The following is a 17342-nucleotide window of genomic DNA, read 5'->3' as shown; positions in this document are numbered from 1 at the left end:
CCGGACGTGCAGGCTCAGCGGCCATGGCTCACGGACCCAGCCGCTCTGCGGCATGTGGGATCTTCCCGGACCGGGGCACAAACCCGTGTCCCCTGCATCGGTAGGCAGACTCTCAACCACTGCGCCACCAGGGAAGCCCTGCCTCTTCATTTTAATTATGGTAGATAGAAACCTTCCTTGCCCGGCTAAAGCTCGAGCTACTATAATGTAAGTGCTCTTCACTCGTCTGGGAAATTGTTCCTTCTGGATTTAACCAAAGCTCACCCTGATAGTTTCTTTCCATCGCTGAAAGTACAAATATCTTCTGGAAAGAACTTTACCTACAATTTTATTTTCTCTTGGTCATTGACATCTCACACTTACTCATTCACTCAGCAAGTATTTATTGAGCCCATGCTGTATGCCAGGCATTGTTCTAGGCTCTGAGGATATAGCAGTGGACAGACAAAAATCATAGCTCTTATGGAACACTTATTCTGAGGGATAGGGCAGAAGTATATATAATATGTATACGTAATACAGCATATAATAGGTCAGATGATGATAAGTGCTAACAAGAAAGATAAAGTAAGGAAGAGATCTAACAAATATGCTGGGTGATCAGGAAAGGTCTCCCTGAGAAAGTAGCATTTGTATAAATACCTAAAGGAGGTCAGGGAGTCAGCCAAGTAGATACAGGAGGAAGGGAGAGAAACACAGCTTACTTACCTTGTATCCTTAACTGAGTCAGCTAGCCACTCACGTTGCCTAAGAGCTATCAAAATTAGGTTAATTTCTGAAGAACCCTCAATGGATAACTAAATATTCTATATTTTATGAGACATTTAAGTGTAGGTGGCAGGGACTAGGAGAAGGGGATGAGGTTGAGAGAGTATTGCAGTGGTATTGTGTTATTAAAAACAAACAAACAAACACCCTTCCCGAGATTCCCTATTATGCTGAATACAAGAGGTTGGGTGGTTTTCCCTGTCAGCCCATCTCCTTCTGCATCTTACAGTGAAACTTCAGCCACAGTTGGTTGATATCTCTCACTATGAAATAACTCTCAGAATGCTTAATTTGACTTCCTATAGGCTGAGGAGAAATGGGCTGTGAGGCAGGGAGCCCTTACATAATATGGGGAGACAGAGAGGACTATAAAATAGGAAGGTAAATGGTGTGAGCTTCAGGTGTTTTGGGTATTGGCTAGTTCCCTTCCAGTTTGAACATCCCTTATTGCTGGTTTCCTAAAGTCTTCTGATATCCCTGCTCTGTTTGTAGTTTAATGGGATTGAGGCATCCGCAGTGTTGGATCCCAAATTTACCTATGTATGGAGTTTTGACTTTTCTAACTGATTTTCTAATTTCTTTATACCTGGGCCATGGGAACCTCTGACAACATTACCTTATAGATTGGATTGAGCAAAGAAATTATAATTTAAGGTACTAATTTTCATTCTCTGTCCTCAGTATCTGTGAGCGGGTAACTCCTCGGCTATCTCATGCCAACTCAGCAGTGGTGCTTTCAGCAGTAAAAGTCCTAATGAAATTTCTAGAGTTGTTACCCAAGGACTCTGACTACTACAATATGCTGCTGAAGAAGTTGGCCCCTCCACTTGTCACTTTGCTGTCTGGGGAGCCAGAGGTGCAGTACGTCGCCCTGAGGAACATCAACTTAATCGTCCAGAAAAGGTTGGGAAAAAATGAATTGGTGATTAAAGTGTTTGTAATTTTGAATTAAACTTAATAACATTATTAAAGAGGACTGTGTTAAAACTCTGTTTAATGTATGGAAATGAAAATACTGTATGGTAGAGCAACTTGCCCAGGGTCAGGAGGCTAACAGTTGATTTTAGAGTGTTCCTACAATGAATGCCTGGTGTTGCTCTACAGTTTAGTTCCTTTTCTGAAGGAACTCTTAGTTGTATGATAGCTAATGTGTGCTTAATACGGTTCAGGCTGTAATTTAGATCAGGTTGTTGTTCTTCCAGTGATTCTTCTTGGCAATATATATTTTACTCCTTAAAAAGGATAAAAATAGTCTGCCAGATGGATCTGGTTAGAGGGGTGTAGAGGAAGTTTGTGAGTTTTTTTCCCCTGGAGTGGAGTGTGTGAATGGAGAGCAGAGAAGCACCGGTTAGGTATTAATGCAGACTCAGAAGGGTATAACAATATATGCCTCACCTTACTTATCTTGTGTTTCTGTGTACCACAGGCCTGAAATCTTGAAGCAGGAGATCAAAGTTTTCTTTGTGAAGTACAACGATCCCATCTATGTGAAACTAGAGAAATTGGACATCATGATTCGTTTGGCATCCCAAGCCAACATTGCTCAGGTCAGACTTAAAGTAGATTCAAGTTAAGATCTAATAACTTAGATCTTAAGATCTGGCCTTCAGAAAAATCTAGGCCATGAAATTGCTGTTGGAGAATCCTTAATGATTGTTCACTTCATGGATTTTTAACAGGTTTTGGCAGAACTGAAGGAATATGCCACAGAGGTGGATGTCGACTTTGTGCGCAAAGCTGTGCGGGCCATTGGACGGTGTGCCATCAAGGTGGAGGCAAGTGTCCCGTGGTAGTTGTGATCACGTTGTGGGACTCTGGGTATTCTCTTCACCTCTTTCCTTACATTTTTAAGTTTATCAAAATAATAAAGCACATTGTTAAAATAGTAAAGAATTTTTAATGAAAAACAGCTGTCCCTGGTCCGTCTCTTTCCCGAGGGAATCGTGTTTAACTCTGTTCCTAGTTTTAGTTATTTTGATTACTTCCATATCTCTAATATCCTTATGCTACTATTTATTGATTTACCAATTGTAGACATCGCTTATTAACTTTCCGCTATGAGAGAAGCAACTTGGTTCATATACTCCATCACTTCTACTTCTACCGTTCTGTATAGATCCCCTGTATAGTTATATCATGAGGTTTTTGTTCCTGTATTATCTTTGTAAATTGAGATAATATACCTTTGTTTCTTGTTCTATCAACTAGAGTCTTGCAAAGCTTGCTGTGCGTATTATGCCTGTAAATATGTAGAGCCTACACAATCAAATGATTGCGTTTTCTTTCTTATAAAGGCTTTTGTTTTTTCTGTAGTTTATAATGGCCTTTTTTTTTTAAATTTCATTGTGCCTTCATTGCACTCGTATCTTCTTCCAGCTTTTCAAGCATAATATCAAATTAATAAAACTTTTCTTTTGTTCTAGACCCTTCTCTCTTCCAGTCCTCTGTCCTTCCAGTCCTTACTCCAGTCTGAGTGGTTGCTTTCTTGTCTTCTGCACAGCCGTCTTTCCATACAGCCTCCCTTCATTGCTGTTTCTTGTTATGGGTACTTTTTCATAGCATTCCTTTTTTTGTGGTTGCAATAGTTTCTTAAATCTCTTGTGATGTGAGTTACAGTTTTTGGTTTTGTTTCTGCAGTTTGAATTTGACTATCTGGAGCATTTTATGGTGATGGTTGCATGTTTATATATGATTTTTTAATTGAAGTGTATACCATACTTACAGTAAATTGCTGCCTATTTATATTAAAAATGAGATGACAGAAAAGTTGTCAGGACTTCTGTGCACATAGGCAGGACTGTTGACTAGCAGGTTTCTGCTTTAGGGCAGGGAGTTGATCTTTACTTGGAAGTCCTCTTGAAGAGCTTCTCTGTGGTCTTAGAGGGCAGATTGGTTCTAGCTTGGTTGCAGCCTTCCAGTAGGTATTAAGGGCTACAGCTTACAATGCACTGCTTCATCAGTTACCAAGCCTCTATTGTTTTTCCTCATTCAGAAGTTTGTTGCAATTAATGATGGCTTCTGTTCACAAAGATATTGTGGATTCAGAGCTCCATATTTGTTCTTACTACTTGACTATGTGCAATTCTGCTTTTTTTTTCTTTTGACATTTTATTTAATTATTTATTTATTGGCTGCGTTGGGTCTTCATTGCTGCACATGGGCTTTCTCTAGTCGCGGTGAGTGGGGGCTACTCTTCGTTGAGGTGCATGGGGGCTTCTCATTTCGGTGGCTTCTCTTGTGGCAGAGCACGGGCTCTAGGCGCACGAGCCTCAGTAGTTGCAGCACGCAGCCTCAGTAGTTGTGGCTTGTGGGCTCTAGAGCACAGGCTCAGTAGTTGTGGTGCACAGGCTTATTTGCTTCACCGTATGTGGGATCTTCCTGGACCAGGGCTCCAACCCGTGTCCCCTGCATTGGCAGGCGGATTCTTAACCCCTGCACCACCAGGGAAGTTCCTACAGTTCTACTTTGAGTCAGATTGGACCATATGATTTCACAAGGATAGTTACTAAAATAATTTGTACAGTATGACCAGTGCTTCACAGGAACAGAAGGAAACAGATGCTGTTTCAGAGAAGTGTCTCTGAAAGCCAAATTCCTAATTGGCCTTCCTTGTTTTTATTTACTGAATGCTGCTTCATATAGTTACCACTGATAAATCATTTAGTAGACTAGTTGTTATAGCAAGAAGTCAATTAATCCTGGTTTCTACTTCTGGTTCTGCCAGCTCAGTTGCTTCACATACTTAATATATACTTCTGCTTCTCCATTTGAGAAATGGGAAAATCTGTTTATTGGATCTTGATGTGTTACATCTTTTTTTTAACTACCACACTTCTTAACTTACCACCACTACTTAACTTTTTTCTTTTTCTTTTCTCATTGTGGAATAGCCACCTGCTTATGGTATTAATGCAGACAATTTTCAGAGCTATTTTGGTAGCAGAAGAGTCATTTTGTGCTTTTCACTGCCAGAATGTCATTGTCTTACTAACCTCTCTGACAGTGCTCTTGCAAAGAGTCTCATTCCAAAGTTAAAGAGATTTTTCTATCCCTGGAATTACTAGAAAGTGTTCTCAAAGCATCTAGATTCCTAGCGGCTGTTAGTACCGTCTGTTGTGACTAACTGGAAAAGTTATCCATCATCTTCTGGAAGAGATGAACTGGTGGCTCTCACTTCTTCCTTTGATTCAGGGTGCCCTGGTGGGAATATGAGTGTGTGAGGAATGAACTTCCTTTGGAAGCTTAAGATCAGCCTTCAAGAATCCTGCCTTTTAGATAGTGTTCTCTTATCTCCAGTTACCTGGATTTGCCTAAGAACTTTTCTTAGAACTGGTTAAATCATGAAAATTATTAGTTGGAAAGAGTTGCCTAGTCCAGACACAGTTGTTGGGGCAGGAGAGGCAGTGATTGCCTGTTTTTAACTAACGTATCCATGGGACAAGGGCAAGAACCAGCGAGGGAATTGTAATAGCCTTTCTCTGTAGCTTCCAGACTGAGCTGCTGCTTTTCTCTCAGGGCATCTGACCCTTTTTTAATGTGTAGTTGGTTTCAAAGATATTACAGATGAGAAAAAAAGAATTTTAGTGTAGTGCTTAGCTAAGGTAACAGGGCCTATTGTAAAATTTGGGTGTTAAGAGTTGGAGTTGTTTTTTATCATGACTGTAAGTACAGGTGTTTCCTTGTTGCTTTAAGTATCCTGAGGTGAAAAAAATGTATAATTTTATCATATTAAGTTGGTTAGGTTAAAGATTAAGCATAAGCCATTGAGTCAATAAATAACACTGAAAAAGCAATTTCATAGTACTGTTTTTTCAGTAACTTTTGCCTATTCTTTTTTGTTTGGTTGTTTTTTTTAATAGATTTTACTCTCCACCCCACCTCCAGCTTTATTGAGGTATGACTGACAGATTTAAAGCTGTATATATTACAGTGTATACCTGTTTCTTTAAGGAGGAAATAAACCCCTGCCCTCCTTTTCTTAAAAATAAAATGATTTTGTTTGCGAGACTTATTTATATGTTTGGTTTTGTTTGAGAGAGATTAAGTCACTAAGTTAAGGTATTCCTCACTTCCCACTCTTCTGTTCTTTGGTGTTTACCATTTCTCATTTTTGTAGCTCAAGATAAGGTACTGACTTACGTCTTATGCAAACAAAAAGCATATGTATTTACTACATAAAATTATTAAAAAAGACAAGTTAAAAGTAGAACACTCTGCTTTATCCTACCCCTGTTCTACCCTTCCAGAGATGATGTGGACATGATTTTAAGTCTTTGTTTACATAGTCCTCCATAAACAGGTGTGTTTTTTACAAAAACGAGATCATTCTACAAATGCTATTATGTTTTGTAGTCTGCTTTTTTTGCTTATTATACATGGACATTTTCCCATGTTACTGATAATATTTTACATCATTTTTAGTGGTTTGTAGACATACTGTGTGATTGCTTCATAATTATTTAGCCTTTCCCTTCCTGTATGGACCTTAAAGTTGTTTCTGTTCTTTTTCCAAATAATGGTTATAAGGAGGATCCTTGTAGCTAAATCTTTGATCTCTAGTTGAGGTGACATTTTTTTCATTACGCTTAGCCATTTGGAATTGCTTTTTCATGGCATGTGTATCTTTTTTCAATGTGTTATCTTTTCCACATTGATTTTTTAAAGTTTTTTATAATTAATTAAAGGTATTAATTCATTTAATACTCCTTCATTTCATTAATAGTTATTTTCCCAATTATTTTCCTTTTGATTTCATTTGACTTCTTGATGCATAGGAGTTCACATTTCCTTATGTAGTGAGTTCTATCCATTTTCTCTCAATGGTATCTTTTTTTTAAAAAATAATAAATTTATTTATTTATTTATTTGGGGCTGCATTGGGTCTTCGTTGCTATGTGTGGGCCTTCTCTAGTTGCGGAGAGTGGGGGCTACTCTTCGTCGCAGTGCGCGGGCTTCTCCTTGCGGTGGCTTCTCTTGTTGCAGAGCATAGGCCCTAGGTGCTTGGGCTTCAGTAGTTGGGGCGTGCAGGCTCAGTAGTTTTGGCTCGCGGGCTCTAGAGCGCAGGCTCAGTAGTTGTGGTCACGGGCTTAGTTGCTCTGTGGCGTGTGGGATCTTCCTGGACCAGGGCTCGAACCCGTGTCCCCTGCATTGGCAGGTGGATTCTTAACCACTGAGCCATCAGGGAAGTCCCTCTCCCAATGATATCTTTAGTGGACCACCTAGAAAATTGTGCTTCACTTCAAAGTTATATAAAATTCACTTTTATTTTCTACTTTAATGGCAATGGTTTGGTTAAAGATAAGAGTGTGGAGATCAAACACCAGAACAATTCATCCTTTCCTTACTGTTATGAAATGTTGCCTTTATCATATGCTAAATTTTATATGTCTGTATGCCCTTCTCTGTTTCTGGACTTACTTTGTATATACAATGATTGGATATTTACTTTTGTTCCTCTGCCATACTGCTTTAATGGTGTTTTTAAAATTTAATCAAAAGCAATATAGGTGAGATGACAATTTGCTTGAAAATTACTATCCTAGACTTAATTGTTTTTGAATATTGATGAATCATGGGAGATGGCCTTTTGTTTATCTTTATTATAATAATGAAACTAAGGGTTCAGTAAATGTTAGCTTTCTATCAAGCCTTAATGCTGAGTACTTTATTTGTACTATCTAATTTGATAATTTAACCCTTACATGCTTTATAATTTATCATAACTTTTATATTTAAAATTTCCCAACTGTTTTGCTGTTGTAATAACAGCACAGGAAATAACTAGTTGAAAATGAATAAAATAGAATTCAAAAATGGGAAAACTACAATAATAAAAGAGAACAGAATCGTCATATATATGACCTCATATAAATAACCTCAAGATGCAATTTTGTTTTCGTTATATTGCTTGGAATGGTTTAAATTATAGTACCTTTAAAAGATTTTATTACAGAAATTTTTAGGTATACACTAAGGTAAAATTGATTAATGAGCTCTCATATACCCACCATCCATCTTGAACAAATATCAACACATTGCTGTTCCCATTTGATCTTCTCCCTCTCCCTCCCCCTTCAAGGGAGTGGGTTACTGTTATATTTTAATGCAGATCTCAGATATGATCTTATTAGAGTAGTCCAATGTGTATATCTAATAGATAAGGTCCTCTAAAAAAAAATTGTCATGATATCGTTACCGCACTCAACAAACAGTAACTCTTAATCTCATTAAATACCTAGTCCATGTTCAGTTTTCCCTAATCGTGTCTAAATATCTTCTTACAGTTGCCGTGTTCAAATCAAAATCTAAACAAGAGCTAGCTATACATTGCATTTGGTTAATATGTCTCTTAAGTCTTTACTTATTTATTTGGGTGCCATTTATTGAAAGGACTAGCTCATTAGGCTTGTAGAATTTTGCAGAATCTAGATTTGGCTGATAGTATTTTAGTGATGTTGTTTATCTCATTCCTTCATCCCCTTTAGAAAATTAAATCTAGAGGCTTGGTAATATTCATATTCAGTGTCTTAGGCAAGAATACCTCTTAGATGCTGCTGTGAATTTCCTGTTGCATCTTATCAGGAGGCATATAATGGAATGACCCATCATAATACATTGTAATATATGATAAATCAGTCCTTGGTTTTTAGGATCTCTCTTCTGGAACCCTTTTAAAAACTATGACTTATTGTTTCAATACATTAGTTTTGTCACTTGTATTCTTCCATATTCCCTTCATTAATAAAAGACTAATAGATTAAATTCTATTTTATAGATGAGCCATAGGCTGTGGAAAGTTGCAGTTTATCTAAGGCCATAGACTTGCAGTTATATAGCCCAGAAGATGGCAAATTTTTCTTAGAGTTTTTTGAGTCACAGAGAACTTTGAAAATATAATGAAAACTGTAAACCTTCTCCCAGGAAAATATGCTTGTGTGCACAAATGAAATTTGGCAGTTTCATTTCAAGAGGTTTAAAGATGCCTTCTGTCTGTGCTCATTCATGAACTTCAGATAAAGACCTCTTCGCTTGGCTTATTCTTTCATTCTTATTCTTTCCTTCTACCTTGACTTATGCTTTCTTCTCACTTCTGTCATCCTGGCTATCCAAGATGATTTTTTTCACTTGAACTGTTTCTTGTAGTGAGTCAAATTTGGAGTATATCTAGAACTTCTGTATATCTCCATCAGATAACCCAGCCTCTAGTATAGTGTGGTCAAATTAAGTGCCTCATCTTTTAGTCTAGTTTAGTTGATACACCTGAATGTTCCAAAAAAATATTTTTTATGTTGAGGTTGTGTTATTGGATAGGTCATCTGACTTCTCATTATGTTCCTCTTTGCAGCAATCTGCAGAGCGCTGTGTAAGCACATTGCTTGATCTCATCCAAACCAAAGTAAATTATGTGGTCCAAGAGGCGATTGTTGTCATCAGGGATATCTTCCGCAAATACCCCAACAAGTACGTTCAGATACTTCTGCCCCTCTTCCTCAGATCATTTAGGAAATGTTTAAGTAAGGCACTTTGAGATTGGCTAGGTAAGAATTAGTCTTTGTAAAGTAACTGGTCATAATTGAATACTTTATTAAAAATCAGAAACGTATAAGTTGGTTAGCACAAGGATTAAAATCTGATTTTTCACTCTGCTTTATCACTTTTAGAAGAATTGAAGTTCTGTCTGAATATGCATTGTCAATTGGCATATATTAAAGTTAGCCAGATTCTTTGGTGATGAAGTTACTATTGAATAAGGATACCCATATATTCTACGTTGTCTGGGCATAATCCATTTTATGCCTCTTACCAGGCATAATTAATAATTGTGCCCCTTTTCACTCTCAGAAGCGTCTCAGTTTGAGTAATAAATTATATGGTCACCTTATTGTAAAAGCCAGGGAGGTGACAGCTTCACTACTCACTTAGTATGTTATGTAGTACTTGTAGAAAATTATAGAACATGCAACAATGAACTGTCAGAGTTTCAGGCCTTTTCTGAAGTATTGTAGCTGCTTCCTTTAAGATATACAAAATCTACATTTTCACTCCATAAAAATTTTCACATTGAGGCCTCTTAGTTATGAAACAAAAATACTTTTTCAGATTTGCTTTTTTTTTTTTTTTTCAGATTTGCTTTTGAAGGCAAACAATTAAGGAATCTGAAAGAGTGAAATAAGAGCAGATCTTATAAGCATCCTAAATCTCATTTTACCTTATAATCATAGAGATGAACTGTGCTAAGGCTTCTGATTATCGTTAAAGATAATGTGAAATGAAGTGACTTACAGTTAGTTAGCTTAGTGGTGGACTCAGAATTAGAAGAAATATTTTAATAAGGCAGTGGTTTATTAAGCATTATATATACTGTATATATATATATATATATATTTTTTGAATTCTAGAAATGGTATTTTTGGAAAAAGGATCATATACTTTTACCGTTCTCCCAGGAAAGAGGAGGGTTGGGTTTCTAAACTTCTTGATTAAGTGGGGAGGTGTATATCTTAATATGCTTGGTAAAGAAATGTGTCCATTTCTGGTCTGTATTACTGAGGGATTATGATAGTTTAATTTTAAGAAAGCATTATCGAGAACCTGGTTTAATCAGTGGAAATAGGGCAAACAATTAAGTGTATTATTCAGTTGTCCATTTCTCATTTATTATACAATTTCATTCTGATGTTTAAAACTACATTAGCTGGGCTTCCCTGGTGGCGCAGTGGTTGAGAGTCCGCCTGCCGATGCAGGGGACACGGGTTTGTGCCCCAGTCCGGGAAGATCCCACATGCCGCGGAGCGGCTGGGCCCGTGAGCCATGGCTGCTGAGCCTGCGTGTCCGGAGCCTGTGCTCCGCAACGAGAGAGGCCCATGTACCGCAAAAAAAAAAAAAAAAAAAAATTAGCCAAGGAGATGGATTTAACATGGTAAAGAATGAGAGCTATAGACCTGTAAAAATAAATACTCGAATTGCTTATTTCTTTAGAAAAACAGGTCATTAGTGTGGGTGCCTTGGGAGGAAGGAACATAAAGATCTCTATAGAAAGCAGAGATAGGTGGATAAGAGGCAAAATTACTGTTTCTGGATGCTATTGTTGTCTGACTCCATTTTCCTAATAGTAAAGTGGAATTTCTGTTCCTCTACGATGAAGGTAAAATGAAGTAATAGGAAAATTCTCTGATCTAGTTATGAGAAGGACTGTGAGAAATGTAAGGTAGTGGTATTATCTTAAACCATAGGTTAGTTTTTCCTTGTGAAAAGCATATCTGATAAGCTTTTACAAAGATTTGTGGTCTAGTTATTAAAACGTAATTGAAGGAAAATTGAAGACATTTATAATTTTCTGGCTTTAAAGCCTGTACATTCTCTTGGCTAAAAGTCTTTGTAGTTTGGTGGTGGTTTAGGGTACCTTGTCCATGGTTTTTTGCTTTTTAGGCTTCATTGTTAAATACACTTCTCAGTTTTGCCTTCAGTAACCATAGTCCATTTTGTTATATCAGATATGAAAGTATCATTGCCACTTTGTGTGAGAACTTAGACTCACTGGATGAACCAGACGCTCGCGCAGCTATGATTTGGATTGTGGGAGAATATGCTGAAAGAATTGACAATGCAGATGAGTTACTAGAGAGCTTCCTGGAAGGTTTTCATGATGAAAGCACCCAGGTAAGTTCCCATCTATATCTTATGTATTAGATGTTTTGGGGACGATTTCAGGAAAGGTAAAGGTTAGGCAGTTTCATGTGTGTGAATTTATATACACATATAGTATGTTCATTTTTCTCCCAAAAAGGGGTAACCTTTTCTGTTGTGCTAACTTCTGTTGGAACAAGCCTGCCTAATTTAGACAGTGGTTCTCAGACTTTAATGAGCCTAAGAAGCACCTAAGCACTGGTGTTTAACCTGTGTTAAAGGACAGGCTGCTGGGCCCCACCCCTAGAGTTTCTGAGTCAGTAGGTCTGAGATGGGCCTAAGCATGTTCATTTCTTACAAGGTTGAGGGTGGTGATGCTATTGCTGCTGCTGGTCCAGAACCACACTTCGACAACTACTGACTTAGAGCAGTAGTTATTACTTTTTAATTTTTTGTCACCTAAAGATGATTACCCACTGCTGTTAGTAATGGTTGTGGCTTAGTTGGAGCTGGGGTTTCTGTCTGGGGTGAAGGCTGGCATGTGCAGTTTGAAAAGATTCTTTGTGGTTAGACTCCTTCCCATCTTCTGTCTGTCTTCTACCAAAACTGAGAGACCTTCGAGTCAAAGGCCCAGAGAAGCAGATAAATTATTAAAGCTTTTTCCCCGGCATTTGTACTCACTGCAAATTGAAGTTCATGTGTGTAATCTATCATAGTAATTTTAATAGGCCCTACAAGGAACATATACCAGCCAGTAGTTTCATGGTTCAGCAGGCGACTCTTTTCTTTTTTAATTATTATTTTTAAAATTTTATTCTTTTTTTGTGTGTTTAATTGATTTGTTTTATTTATTTATTTTTGGCTGCATTGGGTCTTCCGTTGCTGTGCGCGGGCTTTCTCTAGTTGCCGCGAGCGGGGGCCACTCTTCATTGCGGTGCGAGGGCTTCTCATAGTGGTGGCTTCTCTTGCTGCGGAGCACAGACTCTAGGCACGCAGGCTTCAGTAGTTGTGGCGCATGGGCTTAGTTGCTCTGCGGCACGTGGGTTCTTCCTGGACCAGGGCTCAAACCCGTGTCCCCTGCATGGGCAGGCAGATTCTTAACCACTGCGCCACCAGGGAAGCCCTAGCATGCCACTCTTAACTGGTTGTGATCTGGCATAATTCTACTGTCTTGGCTCTTGCCTCAGTATGATAAATGATTCCCTAATTCCCTGGAAGTTGTAGCTTTTGGTGGAAGTAAATAATAAAGAATTTGGTCAGGAACCAGTTTTATTGCTATCAGTATGTTAGCATGTACTTTAAGAAATACAGGTGATTATCTGGGCCAGAAACAAACCAGCAGTTTTTGATGCCAAAAAATGCAATTTGGAGATAGGAGGCTAGTGAGTTTTCAGTTGATGAATACCTTTGACTGCTATTGTGGATATTGGCTGAGTTTTAACCTTTGTTTCTTAATCAAAATCAGAAAGACCTCATAGTAAGTCATATTTGGGAAAATATCACTTTGGAATTCATGGTGTGGAATAATGCAAATGTCTTTCACTTTACCTATTAAATTACATTTGCTTAGGTACAGCTCACTCTGCTTACTGCCATAGTGAAGCTGTTTCTCAAGAAACCATCAGAAACGCAGGAGCTGGTACAGCAGGTCTTGAGTTTGGCAACACAGGTAAGAAGTCTGAAAAAAGCATGGAGTTGATTTGTCTTGTTTTAAATTCTAGGAAATTGTGAAACTTCTTCCAAGAAGGTTCATTTGCAGAGATTTTAAACGGAAGGAGTTTAGATTCTGTTAAAAAAATAAAAACAGTGCCTCTTTTACATATTCTGCTGAATTAGAACTGGTTGTATGGCTTCTAAATGAATTGACTGACTCCAGTTTTAATGATAATTCATGAAAATTGAACTTAGACTCTTTAGTGTTAATGAAGGACATGACTTTGTGAAAATGACATTGAGTCTCACAGTATCTCCTTCTGGGGGACTTAATTTCAGCTTTCAAATGAAAGTACCCTGTAGAGATGGTAAATGCTTTGACAAATATCTCGTGTGCTGTTCTGCCTTCTAGATAAGTTGCCTTTCTCTTTAAGTAATTTTAAAGTGCTAATGCTGCTTCCTTATTTATTTAGTATTTTTGGTCCTTTTAGGGAGGGTTCTGATTTCAGGAATGTGGCAACCAGCTGGATACACAGAAATCAAAGTAATTACTTTTTCTGACGTAACTAGTATAATGATCAGTCCATCATGATCCAGTAATGTTCTTAATTAGATTTGAGAACAGGCTGGCTTTAGCAGGCTGTCAAGAGTTATGATGTGTGTTTACACATGGAATCTGATTCAGATATTCAATTTACCATTTTCCCCTTTCATCTCTTTATAGTTGTATATTAACAGCATTTGAACTCTTTTATAGTTATTTAACCTAGTTCTGAGCTGTCATCTTTCCTTTTTTTTTTGCTCTGGGGAGCTTTATTTCATATCAATAATGAGCACAATTGGAGGACTAAATATGGTAAATCCTGTAATTAATTAGTACGGTTGGGGTGTGCACTTAGTACACTTCTTGAAAACCAGTTCCAAACTGAGACCACAAATGTGAACCTTGAATAGTTGCCAATACATCATCTGTTAAGTGGTCAAAGCTCATCATTTGGCACATGATAAATGCAAAGTTCTTCTTTCCTCTGACAGAATTTAATTTTAGAAATGCCAGGAATCCATTTTAAGGAAAAGAAGTTTGACGGGCAGATAAGGCATTTGAATACTTAATGGAATACTATAAAGCAGACAACATTATTAAATAAGTTGTTTATAGGATATGCTATACAACTCTGAAAAAAATACAGCCAAGAAAACTGTTAGAGTCAAAGGCTACTTTCTGACACTTGATTCAAGTACAGATGTTTTACAATCAATGAACTCAAATGTGAAGAAGACCTGAAACTAAAAATTAAGATAATTGTCTTGTCTGATTACTGATGCAAGTAAGCATTACTGAGAATTATCACTTGATTATCTTTTAAGGAGCAGTTGACCAACAGTAGTTGAGTTAAAGGATGTCAGAAAATTCACTTCACAGAAAATAGAGGTGTCCCACTCCACCCCTTGTACCTCTCAGTTTTCTCCATTTCTCCAACAAATTATGAATGAACTTTTTAATGTGCTATTTCCCCAAGTCTCTAAACCTTCACTTGACCCCATTATGGTTAGTGTGAAGAAGCATCCATATGAGTATGTGGAGTCAAGGGCAGGCCATGGCTCACCATCTGTCCATGAAAAGTGGACTGGGAGGTTGTCCATCACTGATGAGGCATGTCTTGGCACTAAGAGCAGAAATTGGTCATCTTCTGAATCAAAATAGTTTAGGTTAGACGTTAATTTTCACGTTAATGTTTAATAGGTCATCTACAGGGGGCCATTTTGAATAGAAATTGCCCCTTCTTAATCATGTAGTGCTTATTACGGACTCCGTAGGGTGATTGCCATTAAATTAGCCATGTATTTGACTTCATCTTAGGGCCTTGAAGTTCATTTCTATCTTTTGCTACAGGCCCTGGAGCCTCTCTCCTTTATGAAAGAAAGAGCTCTGTATAAGTTAACCAGATTCAAAGAAGTCTTGTGTTTATTCTAGATGGTAATATAGTAAACTTGACTTTAATGAGGCCTATGTACTAACACTTCAGAAAACTCCCTGAACACAGATAAATACCTATTTATACAGTCTCTTAGCTTTCTCAGAAATCTCATTTTCTTCAAGAATCATGGGATTTCTGTTTATTAAAATATCTCAAGTTTTAACTCTCCCCTGACGGCCACATTTCAAAGCATCAGCAATATTTGGCTCTCCATGAAAGTTACCACAAGAAGTAGAAAATAAGGAAAGAAAAAATGTAGAGATGGGAGTGCTGGGTGGTGACCTAGAATCACTCGGCAGGTAAGAGACTGTCTCGGCTTACATTGTGTGACAGATTCATGCCTCAGCCAAATTGAAGATTCTGTGTTTATGTATGTGTGGAATAGTCAAAATCATCTTAACTGCTGAGAGGCCACTTGACATTCATCCACCTTGGAAAATAGATACACCTTTCCTATTATTAATTTTACATCTTTTAAAATTTATCTGTTAGAGCTCTTTGAAGTGTTTTTTCTAAAACTTCCTTTTGCCTGAAGCAAAGCAATTAATATTATCTATATTGAGCATTCTAGATTTCCTAGTCTAGACCCTTTATTACCCATTTGTATCTCTGTTAAGATGGAGTTAGAACAATTTTCTAAAAAGAATTTTGGCTTTGCTCCTTCTCTACCCCCTTTTTAAATTTAATTATTTATTTATTTACTTTTGGCTGCATACGGTCTTTTTCTAGTTGCAGCGAGTAGGGGCTACTCTTCGTTGTGGTGCGCAGGCTTCTCATTGCAGTGGCTTCTCTTGTTGCGGAGCACGGGCTCCAGTAGTTGTGGCATGTGGGCTTCAGTAGTTGTGGCACACAGGCTTAGTTGCTCCGTGGCATGTGGGATTTTCCCAGACCAGGGCTCGAACCTGTGTCCCCTGCATTGGCAGGCAGATTCTTAACCACTGTGTGACCAGGGAAATCCTGTCTACTCACTTCTGAATAGATAAGGCTAGCCTCATAATCAAGTGAGTGTCTTTGGTAGATATCTATTGTATTCACAAGTTCTGAACCCTGCCTTCATCTCCATTGTCTCTTAAGGCCTCTGTATCTGTATTTAACAGGCAGCATAGGAGAGCTGTGTTTTAGGTTCTTGTCAGAGTTCAAACTCACTCTTATTACAGTATTTGCCTGAGATAAAGTGTTTAGGGAGGATTCCCTATGTTCTTACAGATGTTGAAATTTACCACTGAATCAAGCCAGATTAGTAGAGAGCTGGGGATCTAGACTGCATTGTATTTGACCCTTATTAGAATAGTTTTTACTGAATTACACTAATATCATCATCCTGTAGTAAGGGTTGTCATGAGAAACTATCCTCTTTAGGTCTGTTATCAAAGTATTTATTCCATTATATATTTTTTTCTCTATGAAACCCCATAAAAAAATTCCTAACCAGTTTTGGATTCTCTTATGCATTAGTGTGTAATTAACTGCCCCTCTGAATGGCTTATCTGACTAGACTTGTTTTTCATATCAGATGTTTGAAACCTTAGAATCAGATTTAAGGATCTCCCGTAGAAAATGTGTGGGTCATCGTGGCTTGCATTTTTCTGCCTTTGCTTCTAATTTATGTTCTCTAGCCTTAGATGTATTTTATAAGATTTGCTAAATCCATTTCTAGAACAGGGCAGGGTATAAATAAACCATCAGACGTTCCTAATTCTAGATTTTCTGTACAAGGACTAGTAGAGAATCTTAGTAACAACAGTCATCTGTATAGTGCTTACTATGTGCCAGGCTTTCAGTAAGGGTTAATACTAATACTGTTACTCTTCCCATTTTGTAGGTGAGGAAACTGAGACATAGAGAGACCGGCCCAGTTAATATGGGATGGAACTAGTACTCAAACCCAAGTAGCCTGGCTCCAGAGTCTTTGCCCTTTTCTACTCTGTTAATGCTGCTTCTCAAGTCTGAAAGTTAAGAATGACTTTTGAGAATACTCATTTCCTGTCTTCCCTGCCTGAAGCATTGTTGTGCATAAGCCAGTATAAATAAGTGAACTTAGAGGTTTTAAGATTATTGTGGATGATTATTTCATATTTGGCTATAAATAATAAACAGTTTCTCTAGGCTTGCCTTTTCTGTCCAGTTAATGAAATCTGAGGCATTAGCATAATAGAATAAGCACATTTATATAAGTCTTTTCCACTGGAATTTTCCTCTGGAATTTTTTTCTCAAGTTCGTGAAATAAGAACCTAATTTAATATTTATGTTACCAGCCATGAATTTTTAAGTTGAGGGCAGCATGATCTGCTGAGTTACATTAATTTGAATTGGGT

At 37.7% G+C, this 17342-nt stretch overlaps 1 protein-coding gene across 1 annotated transcript in view; it reads left to right on the top strand.

Moving 5' to 3' along the window:
• Window positions 1-17342, top strand: part of AP2B1 (adaptor related protein complex 2 subunit beta 1) — a 122372-nt gene that overhangs the window by 36991 nt on the left and 68039 nt on the right. The window contains exons 7-12 of the mRNA XM_033847217.2: window positions 1450-1671; window positions 2195-2315; window positions 2448-2543; window positions 9113-9228; window positions 11262-11427; window positions 12965-13063. Coding sequence (XP_033703108.1) covers window positions 1450-1671; window positions 2195-2315; window positions 2448-2543; window positions 9113-9228; window positions 11262-11427; window positions 12965-13063 — 820 coding nt within the window. The remainder of the gene's footprint in view (window positions 1-1449; window positions 1672-2194; window positions 2316-2447; window positions 2544-9112; window positions 9229-11261; window positions 11428-12964; window positions 13064-17342) is intronic.

This window comes from Tursiops truncatus, chromosome 20, assembly GCF_011762595.2.
Source record: "Tursiops truncatus isolate mTurTru1 chromosome 20, mTurTru1.mat.Y, whole genome shotgun sequence".
Taxonomy (NCBI): Eukaryota; Metazoa; Chordata; class Mammalia; order Artiodactyla; family Delphinidae; genus Tursiops; species Tursiops truncatus.
This window is presented reverse-complemented; position numbering and strand designations above follow the sequence as displayed.